Source organism: Puma concolor, chromosome C2 (genome assembly GCF_028749965.1).
Source record: "Puma concolor isolate L17-30 chromosome C2, mPumCon1.1.hap2, whole genome shotgun sequence".
NCBI lineage: Eukaryota > Metazoa > Chordata > Mammalia > Carnivora > Felidae > Puma > Puma concolor.
In genome coordinates, this window is record NC_141675.1 from 63,530,586 (window position 1) to 63,547,303 (window position 16,718).

Genomic DNA, 16,718 nt, shown 5'->3' on the forward strand with positions numbered 1-16,718 from the left:
GAGTATCTGAAATACAGGCTGGGAAACAAATGAAATTTATTTAGGGTAGTCTTGGGTTCACTCCTGAAGAAGAGAGTATTTCTTGGCATTCTGAAAGTAAGAATTAATTTGATATCCAGGTAAAGCAATTTACTTGGAATTCTTGTTCTAAAAATAATATAGAAATAATTAGTAAAAGTCAGGAAAAATGTAGATTCATCGGTCCAGATACAACCTACCTTGACAAAAAGGATAATGTATTACCTCAAAGCATGCCACACATATAACAAGATTGGATTAACTAGTTATTACACGTCATGAACTTATCTTTGTATAAGAAACCTTCACATATGAAGGAATAAAATGTAATGTTCTGCCATGTGAATAACAATTTAGAAATGTTTTCTCAAATACCAGAGTACCCTTTTCAGCATCATTTGTACCTTATTCGAATTTCCAACCTTCAACTGCCAAGCACATTTAGAACATTTTTATTTTTCACTCAGGAAAGAACCAAACCATCAAGATTGTAGTATCAATCTACTGTAATGCTGCTCAAATATATTACACTGCTTGACTTGTATTCCAACTTCATATCTTAGCATCACTGGACTCATCTCCATTTTTGGTAAGAAAACATAAATCCCCATTGAAATCATGAGCTTGCCCGCCTAATCTCTTACCAAACAATATTTTATCTCTCAATGTAAACCAGGTGCTTCAGCAGGTAACAATGCTAACATCTACTTGAACCTCAAACGTTTTTATTATCTACCAAAGTCTGCACAGCCAGGTTACTCAATAAACTTCCCCACGAAGGGTAAGGAAACAACCAGGGAAGGTAATGAGTTAAGGAACCAAGAAAGGAGAGAATGCAGTAATGTGGAAGCTTCCTTTTAAGAGTGAAATTATAAAAATGAATTTAAGAATAAAAACTAACAGCTTAAAATCGGTTTTATTCAAATCAACATTCTAAGAGAAAACACAAAGATAATGAAAACTAGAAATGGTTATATTACACCCCTGGATAGCACAACTCTGCTGAAATGATTATCCTTTCTATTGCAAATGTGTCATCCTCTTGTTTATAGAAGATAATGATGTCATCCCTAGAACCCCAGCACCATGCTCAAAGCATTGTTAGGGGCTAAATACATACTTTCTTGTATAAGTGAAGGACTGGATGAGTGAATAAACAAACAATGAACAAAAACAGAATCTGCCACAGAGGAGCTATTTGTAATAGTAATAATACACTTCTTTCTGTATTTAGCTGTATGGCCTTCTCTTGGTTATTTCTTTTCCCATCTTCTCTGTTAGTTGTTTCTTTCCTGTTTCATATATAGCAGCCAGTTTTTTAACTTCTCTATTTTAATTTCTCAGACTTAAAAACTGACCTTTCAAAAGTACCCTATGCAGACTGTTACAGCTTTGCCATTTACCATATAAAAGAAATTATACAGTTAAAATGGGATTACTCACCATAGAAAGCTCCCTTTCTTTTCCCAGAGGTAGCTCTCAAAACTGGGCAGACAAAACTGACTAATCTTGCATCTAGTTGTGACTTCATCCTTCTTTTTATGAAAGAACTAATGTTCTTCTCTCTTCAGTCTTACTTACAAGAACACAGGAAAAGAAAAGAGAGAGAAAGATAGGGCAGGACTTACTTAGAGTCAGAAAACAGGAGCAATGAGAAGTAATGAGGACTGTAAGAGCTACGTTTGGGAATAGAAACAAGGAGTTTTCCATGAGGAAATGTATAGCATGTTTTTGTTCCTCTGTATTGTGAGATCCCTCTTCAAATGTCTTCAGGTACTAAGTAAACGTATTAGCAAAATAATAAAGAACAAAAAATGTTTTGGGAAACCACATGATTGAGTAGGAATGCATTATCTTCAGAATTTTGGATCGATAACTCTCTTAAGCCAACCACAACTAAGGGTAGTTATACTATACATTAGTATAGAAATGAAAAAATAAAATTACTTTAAAAAGAAAAAGTGGGGGTGGGGAGGCAGAAGCAAATACTCTTCCAGAAACTCATTAAAGAAAAGTGAATTTTCAAAAAATTTTTAGACGCTCAAGGTATTGAGTTTCTGACACTAGAATCTACTTCTGTAAAATGGCTGGTGCCCCAGGGACTCCTACCAAACATATCCTACCTGCAGCAACCAGTCACCTTGTTGGGTTTATGTCACCAGAAGCAGCTATCAAGATGGGCATCGGCCTCTACAAACGGACATGAGTCACAACTATACTTTGCAATGTCCAGTCACTTTTTCAGCTAAACCCAAAATGAAAGCACTCTACACAAAATTTCAGGCTGGTGAAATAGATCACTTGCCACAATGTAAACAAGTCCCAATATTAGTATTATGAAAACCAATAATCATATATTTTTAGATAATTCCTACTTTATATGCCTACAGAAAAAGTGAATCTACTACAAATTCACAAATCGATAAATACCAAATAAACTGATGTTTGCATTGTAACAAGAGTTAAGAGAACTGCAGTTAGTTGAAAACAAGAATCGTTCCTCTAGAGAACTTCTGAATACACAAAACTTGAGAAGAAAATAATTTTTCACTGTGGTAACAGCTCTGAGATTGGGTATAAAGCATACCAGCTCTAACATGGTCTCACCAGGATGGTTCACAAGATGATATTACACGAAGAGAAGAGCAAACTCTAGGAGTAAATATAAGTGCCCTGAATAAAGAGGGAAGTCTATCTCAACTGGAAAGAATGAAAATATAAGAGATTACAAAATTTATAAGCTCGTTCCTTCTATGAGAAAAGTTTGAAAGTAGACTTCTTGGTGGGGGGTGGAACACAGTCCTGAATGAGCTTGAAAGAGGCTTCAAACAAGTTTACAAAGGCCAAAGGAGTACACAGAAATGAAGACAAAAGCATTTTCTGATAGAAGATTTTCTTTAAGTCACAGACATAAATTACTCAGAGAAACTTTGTGAAAGAAGATAGAACTGATCACACAGATAATCTTGTTATTTAGCCTGTCAAAGCAGTTTGGAAATAGTCCCATTTAATCAGTAAAAGGAAAGCAGAGTTACATTAAGCAGACTTACACAATACCAAGCAATTCTAAATTATAAAGCAGTTTCCCTTTAATGATATGTAATATTCTTTGAATAACTTGCAAAATTGTGTCTCAATGAACTCAGTAAGACAAGCATCTCAAGCTATAAGCAATATTTTTTTTCAACTGAAGAAGCAAGAATGAGACAAGAATTTAGCCTTTGTTCTAAAAAAAAAAAAAAAGCATATGAAATGCTAGAAGAATCAGATATCTATTAATTGTTCATTATTTGACCAACTACTTTCCTCAGGTTATGAACAAACCCTCCTTTCCCAAAGGAAATAGTTTCCCCCAAATGAGAAATCAGGCTAACAGTTCACACGCCCCATGTGGAAACTACTTCTGAAGAGGACAGAATCAAAGTCAAGCCCCAGGGGATCAGTAAAGATTCCAGTGTTAATTCTCATGATATCTAGACTGGCCTAAAAACTAAAATTTATTTCAGTCCTCATATATTAAAACCACAACCAGTGAAAACTCACCATCCTCTAACATACCAGTTTTAAAGCAGATTCAAAACCTCTATGGTCAGCGCTTAACTCACACCTAAGTTTTCTTAAGTGTGTGCTTCAAAATCTTCTATGAAAAATGTATCCTCTCTTTAAAACAATTGCGATCTTTCTTTAAAAGTGACTATAACTTGTTTAATTAAAAAAAGACTTATTTAGCATTTCTAAAACAAGGTACTGAAAAATAATAAAATGGGGCGCCTGGATGGCTCAAGTCAATTAAGCAACCGGGTCTTGCTTTCGGCTCAGGTCACGATCTCATGGTTTGAGTTCAAGCCCCACACTGGGCTCTGTGCTGACAGTGTAGAGCCTGCTTGGGATTCTCTTTCCCTCTCTCCCTGCCCCACACCCCACTCTCTCTCCATCAAAATAAATGCATAAACCTTAAAGAAAAAACAATAAAATGTCATAGAATTCTGTATATAAGGTAAAATGACAGGTTTTTTTAAAGTAGTACTAGTTCTGAATATACTTTCTTCACTCAGCACATTAACTGTAGGTTTGCTTCTGAGATAGTGGTTACCTTCATAGATTAATCAGCAAAAGTAGCTGGATTAATTTTACTAAGTCTGTAGACAAGTTCAAAGGGAATATACTTTTCTGGAAAGCTTGTGTCAAGAGAAACAGTATGATTCACAATAAAATCAAAATGGAGCAAACATTTAAAAAATCTCCTTGTTTTCCATATTCATAATGGAATGAATGATAAGATTTGCTGATTTTAAAAAAATATACTCTTAATATATATAATCAGTGTGGGTCTCATCATGAGCAATGCTGCAATTATCTTTAGTAACCAGCCCCTTGGAGAAAGTAGATATAAAAGACTGTTGCATTAAAAAAAGATAAAGAACATAAAGAATTAAGCTGATGGAAAGAGTACCAAAATGAGAGAGCAGAAAAAACATAAATAAGAAAGTTACCCTCAATACTGGAATGGAATATCATAAATGAATTTTAGTTGTCTACTTAAAAAATCAAATTCCAGAAGTGTTCTTGATGTCTACTTATTGAAAAGAATCAAGGAATGCAGCTTCCTTTAAAAGAACCAGCTTGATTTTTTAAAAAGAAACCAAAATGTTATCATATTCTAAAAGGTCTTGATTAGCTTTCAAAAATGCAAAAAGAAAAAAATATATATATAGTCTCTCTTATTTTATTTAAAAAAGGTTAAATTAGGAAATAAAGAGGAAATGGAATAGAAAAATAGAAGAGAAGGGAAGAAGTGTCTGACTCAATCTCTCTACTGACCTCTCGAGAGAAATCAGACTGAAGAGAAGAGAGCACCTTTAATATCTTCACCGGCTGAGGTGTCACAGCAGAAGCAGGACTAGTCAGTTTTTATCGACTTGGGGGGTATGAGAAAATACCCAGTTGTGCTGAGGGAATAAGCAAGAGGAAACAGATCACATTTCAATAGCAAATGCCATTTAATTAACACATATACATAGTACTTCTCTAGCCCTTTAGTGCAATAGGTGTGGATGGATCTAACATCATTCCTGTGTGTGAATGCACAAGAAAAATATTAAGGCCAAAGTGGTGAATTACATACCAGGCAAAGAATGGATGAAGGCCCAGACATCATCAACTGTCCATATAGATGGCTCTGTTTGTGCAACTGGTAGCAAATCACTGTTCTCAGGCATTTTCCTAATTCTCACATCCCGGAGCTCACGTTCTCTTTCCCGCTCACTCTGCCTGCGCAGGCGTGTTGTCATAGCAGATGGAACAGAATCTTCATGAGAAGCCAAGTCTTCTTCTGCAGATGGATAAGTAATTGGAAGCTGGAAAATGTAGTACAAGTAAAATACAGCATTGCACTTTCCTTACATTTCTGAAAAGGGTATTGTACATTGAAGCAAGGTTTCTACAGACCTGCCTAAGGATATGTTCTCTTGCTGCCCCATCAGGGCCACTTGGACGACGGCCACGATGCCCAAGACTCTGATTATCAGGCTTACGATTCCAACGACTAAGTGCAAATTTTTTAGAACAGCTAACATTGTACCTAAGAAATTCAAGTAAGAAAAAATATTAAATGATATATGGAACACTCCATTTAGTATTTAATTATGACTTTAAAGTGCACTTGTGAATCAGTAAGTGCCAGATACTTCATTAAAGACTGTGATACCTCAGAAAGTAAACCATAGTAGGGGCGCCTGGGTGGCTCAGTGGGTTAAGTGTCCGACTTCGGCTCAGGTCATGATCTCACCGTTTGTGGGTTCAAGCCCCGCATCAGGCTCTGTGCTGACCGCTTGCTCAGAGCCTGGAGCCTGCTTCTGATTCTGTGTCTCCCTCTCTCTCTGCCCCTCCCCCATTCATGCTCTGTCTCTGTCTCAAAAATAAATAAACGTTAAAATAAATTTAAAAAAAAAAAAAGAAAGTAAACCATAGTAGTGTTCAATGGATTTACTTATGGTGACAGTCAAAAAATGGTCTCTGTATATATCATAATATAGCTCTCAATACATTATTGGATACCAATAGGTATTGATATTTTCTCCTAATAACAGCATGATATAGAGGATAACCAATTTACTGCAAAATAATTCAAGGCTCCAGGAAAAAAGAAGTTTGAATTAATTGTGTAGATGTTGAAACTATTTTCCTAAGTAATTGTTTCTGAAGAGAGATTAATAAGAAAGGTTAGTATAGTAGAGAGGGGGAAATCTCAAATGGCTAGTAAAAGATTTTTCAAATAATACTGAAATCAAAGAGTGAAAACGTAAAGTTGAGATTTTGAAGTTGCACAAATTCATCATAGTTCTATTTAGGAAATTCAAATACACATAATTCTTTAAAACTGGCTGGAAGATTATTTTCATTTTATCAAAATAGACTAATTTTTTTTAATGTAAGACATGATGACAGTTTAAAAAAAGTCCTGTGAGTGTTTATTGGGCTTCAAGGCCCTAGAACAGGGCTGGTAAACTTTTTCTACAAAGGACCAGATGGTAAATATTTTTGGCTTTGTAGACAATAAAAGACTGTCACAACTACTTAACACTGTAACTGTAACATGAAAGCAGCCATCAGCCATGAACAATAAATGAGCATGGCTGTGTTCCAATAAGATTTTATTTAGAGTAAAATTTGAATTTCACATAGTTTTCATGTGTCGTGAAATATTATTTTTATCTTTTTTCCAACCCCCTAAAAATTGAAAAACAATCCTTAGCTCAGGGGCCATCCAAAAACAGGATACACAGATGACCTGGCCTGGGTACAGTTTGCCAACCCCTTCCCTAGAAAGAAGAGCAAGGGATGCCCAGGGTGGCTCAGTTAAGCATCCAACTCTTGAGATTGGCTCAGGTCATGATCTCACAGTTTGTGAGATGGAGCCCCACACTGGGCTCTGTGCTGACAGTGAAGAGCCTGCTTGGGATTATCTCTCTTCTCTCTGCCCCTCCACTCTCTCACGTTCTCACTCTCTCAAAATAAATAAACTTAAAAAAAAAAAAAAGCAGAAGAGATAATCTAAGAAACAAATTTCTGAAAAGCTAAAGAAAGGCTAAGAAAAATACATACAGTTCCTCTTTTTTTATACATCCAAAACTGCTACTGTAGGGGCACCTGAGTGGCTCAGTTGGTTAAGCATCTGACTTCAGCCCACGTCATGATCTCACGGTTCATGAGTTCATACTCTACATCGGGCTCTTTGCTGTCTGCACAGAGCCTGCCTCGGATCCTCTGTCCCTGCCACCTCACGGTCTTAAAAATATTTAAAAAAAAAACTGCACTGTAACTTCATATTGTCAAGACTCTTCCTCTAAGATTTCTCAGGAAAATGACAAGAATAAATCCCAATTAACTTTGCTATTGATAACTATCCTAGGACCAATATACAGATACCAAAGTGTATTTTCCTCACCTATGTTTTATGAAGATATCAGGAGGTGGAAGGAGTACCATGAAAATGAATAAGCTATTTTTTCCCTAAAAATATATATATATTTAAAAATGTGTTCACAGGGCACCTGGGTGGCTCATTTGGTTAAGTGTCTGACTCTTGATTTCAGCTCAGGTCATGATCTCAGGGTCCCTGGGATCAAGCCCAGGGCAGAGTCTGCTTGGGATTTTATCTCTTCCTCTCTCTCTCTGACCCTCCCCAACTCACACATTCACTCTCTCCTAAATAAACTTAAAAAACAAAAAGTGTCCTGATGGCCACTTCATGTTACCCTAAAACAATTCAACAAGCTCAGCTGTGTTCATTATGCTGATCTGTGGGCTCAGCGCTGTAGGTTTCTGATTTCCATTCATAGCAATTTCCATTCACAAACCTTCCTTCCTCCAAGACTAGAGAGAAGAGAGACTAACCTTACACTCGCTGTTTAGTCCCTAAATATTTAAATCTCCAAGGCAGACATGTAAATAGCAGCATTTCTTCCCTGACCTAATTTATCCTCTCTTTTTTGCTCTGTCTGTATTTCTCTTATGTTAAGATCCCTAACCTTCTAAAGAAATTCATCTACGTAGAATAACTTGACAACTCGGTAATCATCTCTGGGAGGAGTGATGGTAGCATTAAATGTTCTGAAATAACTTCTAAATAATCAAGACCTTTAAAATATTATGAAAGGCTGCCCTTTCTCCTCAGAGTTGTTAATCACTTAGAACCAGAGAGCCACTAGTCTTTTTATGGAAAACCCCCAAGTTTAAACAGGAGTTATAGAACTTGCTTAGGGCTATCAATAACGTGAGATAATATGTGAATAAAAAATTGACATGAGAAACCAAATGAAGCCATTTTTGGTGGAAAATACTTCTATTACTTACTTAAGTTTTACTAAGTATATTTAAGTGGCACCATACTAGATAGTATGTTCAAGCAAGAAAATCCCTAGATGTAAACAATTAAGATCTTATATTCTTTGAGAGAATCATCACTTCCTGGAACAGAGAACAAATTTCAAAATAATCTGTACATACACCTCACCTCTAGTGGTGAATACTTATATTAGGATTTATTATCAGCATCAGGTTTTTTTTTTTTTAATGTAAACTAAATCTGTGACAAGAGTAACGAAGACCCTAAACATTTCTTTTGTTATTAGTACTGTTTACCTATAATATTACTATTGAAAATAGAGATTTAGATAAGACATATTTTGCTCTCTGATAATGTAACAATGTGGAGAAATTGTGCTACAGCTGTCCCACTTAAAAAGCTAAAATAAATAGGATGTAATTAAAACAAATTAAAACATTTTAAAACAAAAAAAAGTAAATCCTGAGGCACCTGGGTGGCTCAGTGGGTCGAGTGTCTGACTCCTGATTTTGGCTCAAGTCACAATCCCAGGGTCGTGGGACTGAGCCCCACATTGGGCTGTGCACTAAGAGTGGAGCCTGCTTGAGATTCTCTCTCTCCCTCTGCCTCTCTCCCCTCCCCAGGCTCTCTAATAAAATTAAAATTCAATTAATAAAATAAAATAAACAAAAAACAAAGTAAATCTTGGTATTTTAATACTGACCAACAACCAGGTGATAAAAGAAATACTGTTTTGATACACCTTAAGGATTAGTAGTCTGTCCGTTCACAGGAGAGATTCTCCTAAGCATATTTTTAACATGAGATTGCTACTTCAGTATCAGAATATGCTGTAAAACTCACTGTAAATGTTATGAATATGTAATTTTCACAGAACAAAATTTAATAACTAAATATCAAAGTAGCTCCAGATAATGCCTATTTGATATTCTTCCTCTATATTACAATATCTAGTTTTGGCCACCGGTAAACTCTACAAGTTTTTTGGTTTTGTTACAGTAGTTGTTGGTTTATGCTTTAGGAAAGTCAAGAGAATAGAAATACCTTTTGGCACAGGACATAGTACAGAATCGTTTTGACCGAAGAAATTCATTAGCATATCCCATCTTCCCACAGAATTCACACTTGAGCAACTCACTGTCCATTTCTTCTAATGTCTCTAAAAAAGAAAGAAACAAAGGAAAAAAACTTCCAAAAATTTAATTGTGGCAAATTTTAAGCCTCTACTTTGGTTGGATGCAGCTAGTTCAGTCCCTCCAGAAAACTTAAAGGAATGGTCTTTTAACTTTTCAATCCACAATCACTTTGGCAAGGAAGATACTACAAAAGCAACTGCATCCATCAATTCCCTCTTGCTCCTCTATAAAAACTTTATGGAATTTTCTCTATATAAGTAAGCAATGCATTTTCAAAGGTTCATTCTGCTAAGAATCCAACATACCTAAAATGTGCAAATAACTTTATTGAGCAGTGTTACAAGAAGTGAAGATGAGTAAGTAACCTTCAGGAGGAACACTTTCAAAAAGCACTGTATAGGCTATGAATTTTGGTTCCCTGTGCTATGAAGATATATAGCAGAGAACACTTCATTGTAACTGGAGACGAGGATGCCTTCAAAGAGGAGCTAAAATTTTAATATACTTGATGTCAGAGGAGCATATAAGATAATTAACCTTTTCAAAGATCTGCAATATATAACAGAAAATATAAAGATACAGATACCTAATTATAAAATAGTCCCTTTTATATGTATCGTATAAAAATAAAAATAATTTATATTAATCTTAAAAATCACAAATAATTTTGTCATTTCTAACCTCTGCTCCTTCTTGTCAGAGCACTATTAAGTTAGAATATCCTTCCCTCCCCGCCCCCCCATATCCATAGTTTTCTTCAAGCCATAGCACTAGACCCAAGGAAACCTCCTACCTAAATCCTCCAGTATTCAGCAGCAAGCAATTTAATTTTCATCGCCCACAGCTTTCTCATCTGTAAAATGGGGTTTATAGTACCTTTCCCAAAGAACTGCAATGACGACAGTAGGCATAAAAAAGAGGCAATTCCATTTCCTATTTTCCACATAAGAATTAAGAGTACCAAGACCTGTAATAAGTACTTAAGAACTAAAAACTGTTAACATTCTTAAACCCACCATATTCTACCATGTTCTTGCGTCACCATAATTCCTAGGCCACGTTATGTAAAATACACGAAACACACTTTACTAATTAAAGCTTTTAGCTATGAGTTCCATGTTTGCTTTTCTATGTTACTCATTTAACCAAAGGCTTATTAAGATAAAGAGACTCCAGGGGCGCCTGGGTGGCTCAGTTGGTTAAGCATCCGACTTGGGCTCAGGTCATGATCTCACGGTCCGTGAGTTCGAGCCCCGCGTCGGGCTCTGTGCTGACAGCTAGGAGCCTGGAGCCTGCTTCAGATTCTGTGTCTCCCTCTCTCTCTGACCCTCCCCCGTTCATGCTCTGTCTCTCTCTGTCTCAAAAATAAATAAACGGTAAAAAAAAAAAAAAAAAAGATAAAGAGACTCTGAAATGTAGGCATGGATGACATGTTCTCAGGAAGTTTAGGCAGTCTATCCTAGTGTTATTGGAGAAGCAATGGCAAAGTGCTAAAGCAACATAAGACGGCTACAGCTACTAAAAACATACTCTGAAATATCTGAAGTTCCAGGGGACATCCAAATACATCATCATGACTGATCAAATCATGAACTAGCAAGAGGTCATTTTAAAAATTTTTTCAGGACTATCTTCATAAGTAAAACTCATCTGCTGAGTAGCAATGAAGAAGAAATGGTCTCAAAAGAAGTAAAACTAAAATTACTCCTTCCAATGACCTAGAAATGCCTTTTACACAACTGTGGCTCAACAACACATTCCTGGGACCTGATGTCACAACTTCCAGTATTGTTTTCACTTTGTCATGCTTGAAACCTGAACTGACTTTGAAAAGCCTATACAGGAGACAGAACCTCTCAGTCACCTACCACTGACACCAATCTGGCCCTAAAGAGTCTGGACATCAAATTGTTCCACTTCCAGACTACACTGAAAGCTTTGTTTAAAAAGTTTCTATTAATTAATGTCGCAATATACAACATGTGATAATAGGCTAGAATACCTTATAAAGAAGAAGAAATGTTTTGGGTCCAAACAGGTATGGTCTAAGGGCTAACAACCTAACAAAAAATGAACATCAGCTTTATTTCTCATAATGAAGAGAGGAACATTAACAGATTCAAAAATCTGTTCCTCGGGGCACCTGGGTGGCTCAGTCGGTTGAGCGTCCGACTTCGGCTCAGGTCATGATCTCACAGTCCGTGAGTTCAAGCCCCGCATCGGGCTCTGTGCTGACAGCTCAGAGCCTGGAGCCTGCTTCGGTTTCTGGGTCTCCCTCTCTCTCTGCTCCTCCCCTGCTCATGCTCTGTCTCTCTCTGTCTCAAAATAAATAAAAACATTTAAAAAAAAAATTAAAAAAAAACCTGTTCCAATGTTTGTCAGAATTTTAACAAATTTGGTAATGTTAACAAGTCTACTTTTCTACATTGGTGAATAAAAAATTACAGAGCCAAAAGAGTTCAAAAACTGTTGCTTCAGCTAATAAAGATAGGAGTCTATGGCAAAGACAGCTGGTAATTCTCCCCCTTCCATTCTTCACTTTTCTCCTACAGCAACAAATCCTAATTTGTAACAAGACATAGGGTCTCTGAAAACAAAAACTACAGTTTCTGCCCAAGGTGTGGCCATTCATGACGTGTGATGCCCCTTCCCCCAACTCACTCTTTAGAATGTGAAAATGAAGATTAACTATCTTAGAAATGAAAGCAACATTCTAGGGATGACAGAGCCCTAACACACTGGCAGCTTAGATGCCAGAATAATCCTTACACTAAGTTTTATTCTACTGAATTAAACTGTATATACTACTAAAAGCCACTAAATAAATGACCTCACCATTTCACCCTATAGTACTTCCCATAAACAGTGAAGTACACAGTAATAGAAACACTTTATAAAATTACCTTGGGAAATTAAATGAAATATTTAAAAATTTGGCATATTCTATGTAAATATCTCTACTGTGAAACAGATTCGTCTTTTTCATGGACTACATTTACCTTATAACACTGTGCAAATTTAAATGTACAATGTGTTACATTTATATATGATGACTGCTATTGTAGCAATATTTAGCACCTCCATCACCCTGCTTTCCTTCCTGTTTAGTGGTTGGAATACTTCAGTTTTAGTCTCCAAGCAATTATATTATGCATTAGATCTCTATGGTTTATTTACTACTTACTCCTTGCTCAGATTAATCATCTTTAAATCTTTCTTTGCCTTACTCTGGTAACTTACCCTGTTAAACTATCCTTTGCCTTATCCTCCATAAATCCTTTCCTTTCTCTTCTCAACATAACTACAAGTATCAATTACATGCCAAACCTACATTCATCCTACAGATGACCAGCAGTTTCCAAAAACCCTCTTTTCATGTTACCTGCCTAAAAATCTTCAGTAACCATCCTCTTGAAAAGATAACTCCTAACTACTTGGTCAAATATCCAAGATGCTCTACAATCTGATTCTGCCAGTCTTACTTCTCATTACTTCTCTAACCTAACAGTCTACTTTTTGCTGCCCCCTTATGAAGTTACTGCACATCCTTTGTACATTTATTCATGGTTCCAACTTAAAAGGTTCTTCCTGTTCATTAACTTAAATCTGTGTTTTATCATCCCAGGTCAAATCCCATCTTTACAGAAAATTTACCAAACTGGCAATAATCTCCACCAGGTTTGTTGTTGCTGTTGTCTTCCATCAGCATAACCCTTAATCCCATCACCTAGTTCCCCCACTTCCCCTCTGGTAACCATCAGTTTGTTCTTGATAGTTAAGACTCTGTTTCTTGGTTTGTCTCCTTTTTCCTTTGCTCATTTGTTTTGTTTCTTAAATTCCACATGTAAGTGAGATCTTATGTTATCTTTGTCTAACTGATTTATTTCACTTAGCGTGATACTCTCTAGCTCTATCCATGTTGTTGCAAATGGCAAAATTTCATTCTTTTTTATGGCTGGATAATATTCCATTGTATGTAAATATTACATTTTCTTTATATATTCATCTATCACTAGACACTTGGGCTGCTTCCAGTGCTGGTTATTATAAATAATGCTGCAGTAAACATAGGTGTGCATGTATCCCTTTGGATTAGCGTTTTTGTATTTTGGGGGGAAATACCCAATACTGCGATTATTGGAATGGAGAGTAGTTCTATTTTTAATTTTTTGAGGAACCTCCATAGTGTTTTCCACAGTGGCTGTACCAGTTTGCATTCTTTTCAAGTGTTCTATAGAAACAACCATAAAACAAGTAACAAAGTGTCAATAAACACATATCAGTAATTACTTTGAATGTAAATGGACTAAATGCTCCAATCAAAAGACACAGGGTGACAGGGTGGATAAAAAAGCAAGACCCATCTATATGCTGCCTATAAGCGACTCATTTCAGACCAAAAGACAACTGTAGATTGAAAAGGAGGGGACGGAGAAACATTTATCATGCAAATGGATGTCAAAGGAAATCTAGGATAGCAATACTTACATCAGACAAAATAGACTTTAAAACAGACTGTAAGAAGAGACAAAGGACACTATATAATAATAAAAGGGACAATCCAACAAGAGGGTATAACAGAGGATATAACAATTGTAAATATTTATGCACCCAATGTCAAAGCACCCAAATACGTAAAATAGTTAATAACAAATACAAAGGATATCATCGACAGTAATAATAGTAGCAGACTTTAACACCCCATTTACACGGATGAACAGATCATCCAAACAGAAAATCAACAAGGAAACAATGACTTTGAATGACACACTGTACCAGATGGATTTAACAGACATATTCAGAACATTCCATCAACCAGGTTTTTTTTTAATTGAAGTATAATTGACAAATTAGTTTCAGGTACACAAGATAGTCATTCAGCAATTATATGCATTATGAAATACTTGCTACAAATGTGTAACAATACTACTATATTCCCTATACTGTACTTTCCAGCCATGTGACTTAATTATTTTATGGCTGGAAGTCTGTACCTTTTAATCTCCTGCACTAATTTCACCCATCCTCCCATCCTCCTCTCTCCTTTGGCAACCACCAGTTTGTTCTCCATATTTATAAGTCTATTTCTTTCTGTGGTTATTTTTTTATTTTTTTATTTTTATTTTTCTAGAGAGAAAGAGAGCAGGGAGAGGAGGGAGGGGAGAGAGAGAGAGACAGAGTGAGCGAGCATACGAATCTTAAACAGGCTCCATGCTTAGCACAGAGCCTGATGTGGAGCCTGATCCCACAACAACCCTGGGATCATGACCTAAGCTGAGGTCAAGAGTCAGACGCTCAACCAACTGAGCCACACAGGCTCCCCTGCTTGTTTTATCTTTTAGAATTCACATATAAGCGAAATCAGATTGTCTGGTTTATTTCATTTAGCGTAACACCCTATAGGTCCATCCATGTTGTCACAAATAGCAAAATTCCATTCTTTTTTATGGCTGAGTAATATTCCATTGTGATATATACTACATATTTATTCATTCACCTATTGATGGACACGGGCTGCTTCCACATCTTGGGTACTATAAATAATGATGCAGTAAATACAGGGGTGCATATATCTTTTTAAATTAATGTTTTCATTTTCTTTGGGTAAATACCCAAAAGTGGAATTACTAGATCATATGCTATGTCTTTTTTTAGTTTTCTGAGGAACCATCATACTATTCTCCATAGTGATCGCATCAATTTACATTCCCATCAACCATACATGAGGGTTCCCTTTTCTCTACATCCTCACCAACACTTCTTATCTTTTTGATACTAGCCATTCTGACTTGTGTGAGATGATACCTCATTGTGGTTATAAAAGCACAATGTGGTTTATCTCAACTAGTTTTAAAACTTATTTTAAAGTCCCAAGTTTGGGGCGCCTAGGTGGCGCAGTCGGTTAAGCGTCCGACTTCAGCCAGGTCACGATCTCGCGGTCCGGGAGTTCGAGCCCCGCGTCGGGCTCTGGGCTGATGGCTCAGAGCCTGGAGCCTGTTTCCGACTCTGTGTCTCCCTCTCTCTCTGCCCCTCCCCCGTTCATGCTCTGTCTCTCTCTGTCCCAAAAATAAATAAACATTGAAAAAAAAAAATTTAAAAAAAATAAATAAATAAAATAAAGTCCCAAGTTCATACTGTCTATATACTTCATTTAAAACTTACTATATGTTACTCCTTAGCTATCTTACATTCATCAGTTCCTACTAGGTCAAAAGCTCCTCTCAGGTTCTAGCACAGTCTAACATATGCTGTATGTCTATTATATTATAAGCCATGAATATATGGCATATGCTGTGAAGCTTCCTAAACAGTTTTCCACTTTTCTCCAATGTATACACACAAGACAGCATATGTGCTTTTAAGTTTAGAATGTTCATATATACACTTATTGTAGCTATAGGCCAAAAAAAAAAAAAAAAAAAAAAAAATCCCTGTACATTCATCTTTACTATTCTTCAGCTCAAATGAAACATTTTCTCAGAATAGTATGTATAACTAAAGTATTCAGGAATTAAGTGAAATTAAATTCATAACAAAAGGTAAAATGCAGACATTGTTGGATTCTGATTTGAAAAATAACTATAAAAGGATATTTATACAATTTATATAATTGAGGAAATCTCAATATGAACCAGGTACTAGATGACCTCAAAGAATTACCATTAATATTGTTTCATGTGACACAGCATTATAGTTATTATATAAGAAAACGTATGCATTTTTATTTATTTAAAATTTTTTTTTAAACTTAGTGGGTTTTTCCTTAATGTTTTCCTTAATGTTTTTGAGAGGGGGGAGGGGCAGACAGAGGGAGACAGAGGAGCTGAAGCAGGCTCTATGCTGACAGCAGGGAGCCCAACACAGGGCTCAAATTCACGAACTGCGAACTGCGAGATCATCACCTGATTGACGTCAGACACTTAACTGCCTGAGCCACCCAGATGCCCCGTATATATTTTTAGAAATGCGCAATGAAATGAGGACTTTTTTTTTTAACAGGAAGGAGGAGGGAAGAAAAGAAGAGAAAGAGAAAAGTGACAGAAAGGAAGAAAGGGGAAACGGAGGGAGGAAAACAAAAGAGATGGATGAAACTAGCGTGGCAAAAATAATGTTTGAAATCGGGTAACAGTGTTGAGTCTGGGTGAGGATTCATCATACAATTCTGATTTGTAGGTTTGAAATTTTTCATTGTTAACATTTTTTTAAGTAAAAGAAAC

General features: G+C 36.2%; 2 protein-coding genes across 14 annotated transcripts in view; one reads left to right on the forward strand and one right to left on the reverse strand.

Annotated features, from left to right (window-relative positions):
- The window catches only part of GPR160 (G protein-coupled receptor 160), a 94,796-nt gene that overhangs the window by 67,859 nt on the left and 10,219 nt on the right, over nucleotides 1–16,718 (forward strand). The gene's annotated exons all lie outside the window — the stretch shown is intronic.
- Nucleotides 1–16,718, reverse strand: part of PHC3 (polyhomeotic homolog 3) — an 85,386-nt gene that overhangs the window by 8,940 nt on the left and 59,728 nt on the right. For 7 of the 12 annotated variants that reach the window (XM_086674695.1, XM_086674694.1, XM_086674693.1 and 4 more), the window contains 3 exons: nucleotides 9,410–9,524; nucleotides 5,467–5,599; nucleotides 5,144–5,375 (listed from right to left, as the gene is read on the reverse strand). In XM_086674695.1, the coding sequence (XP_086530821.1) occupies nucleotides 5,144–5,375; nucleotides 5,467–5,599; nucleotides 9,410–9,524 (480 nt within the window). Of the gene's footprint in view, nucleotides 1–1,461; nucleotides 1,591–4,839; nucleotides 4,968–5,143; nucleotides 5,376–5,466; nucleotides 5,600–9,409; nucleotides 9,525–16,718 lie in introns of those variants that run through there. The other 5 variants (XR_015240114.1, XR_015240115.1, XM_086674696.1 and 2 more) reach the window with 5 other exon arrangements.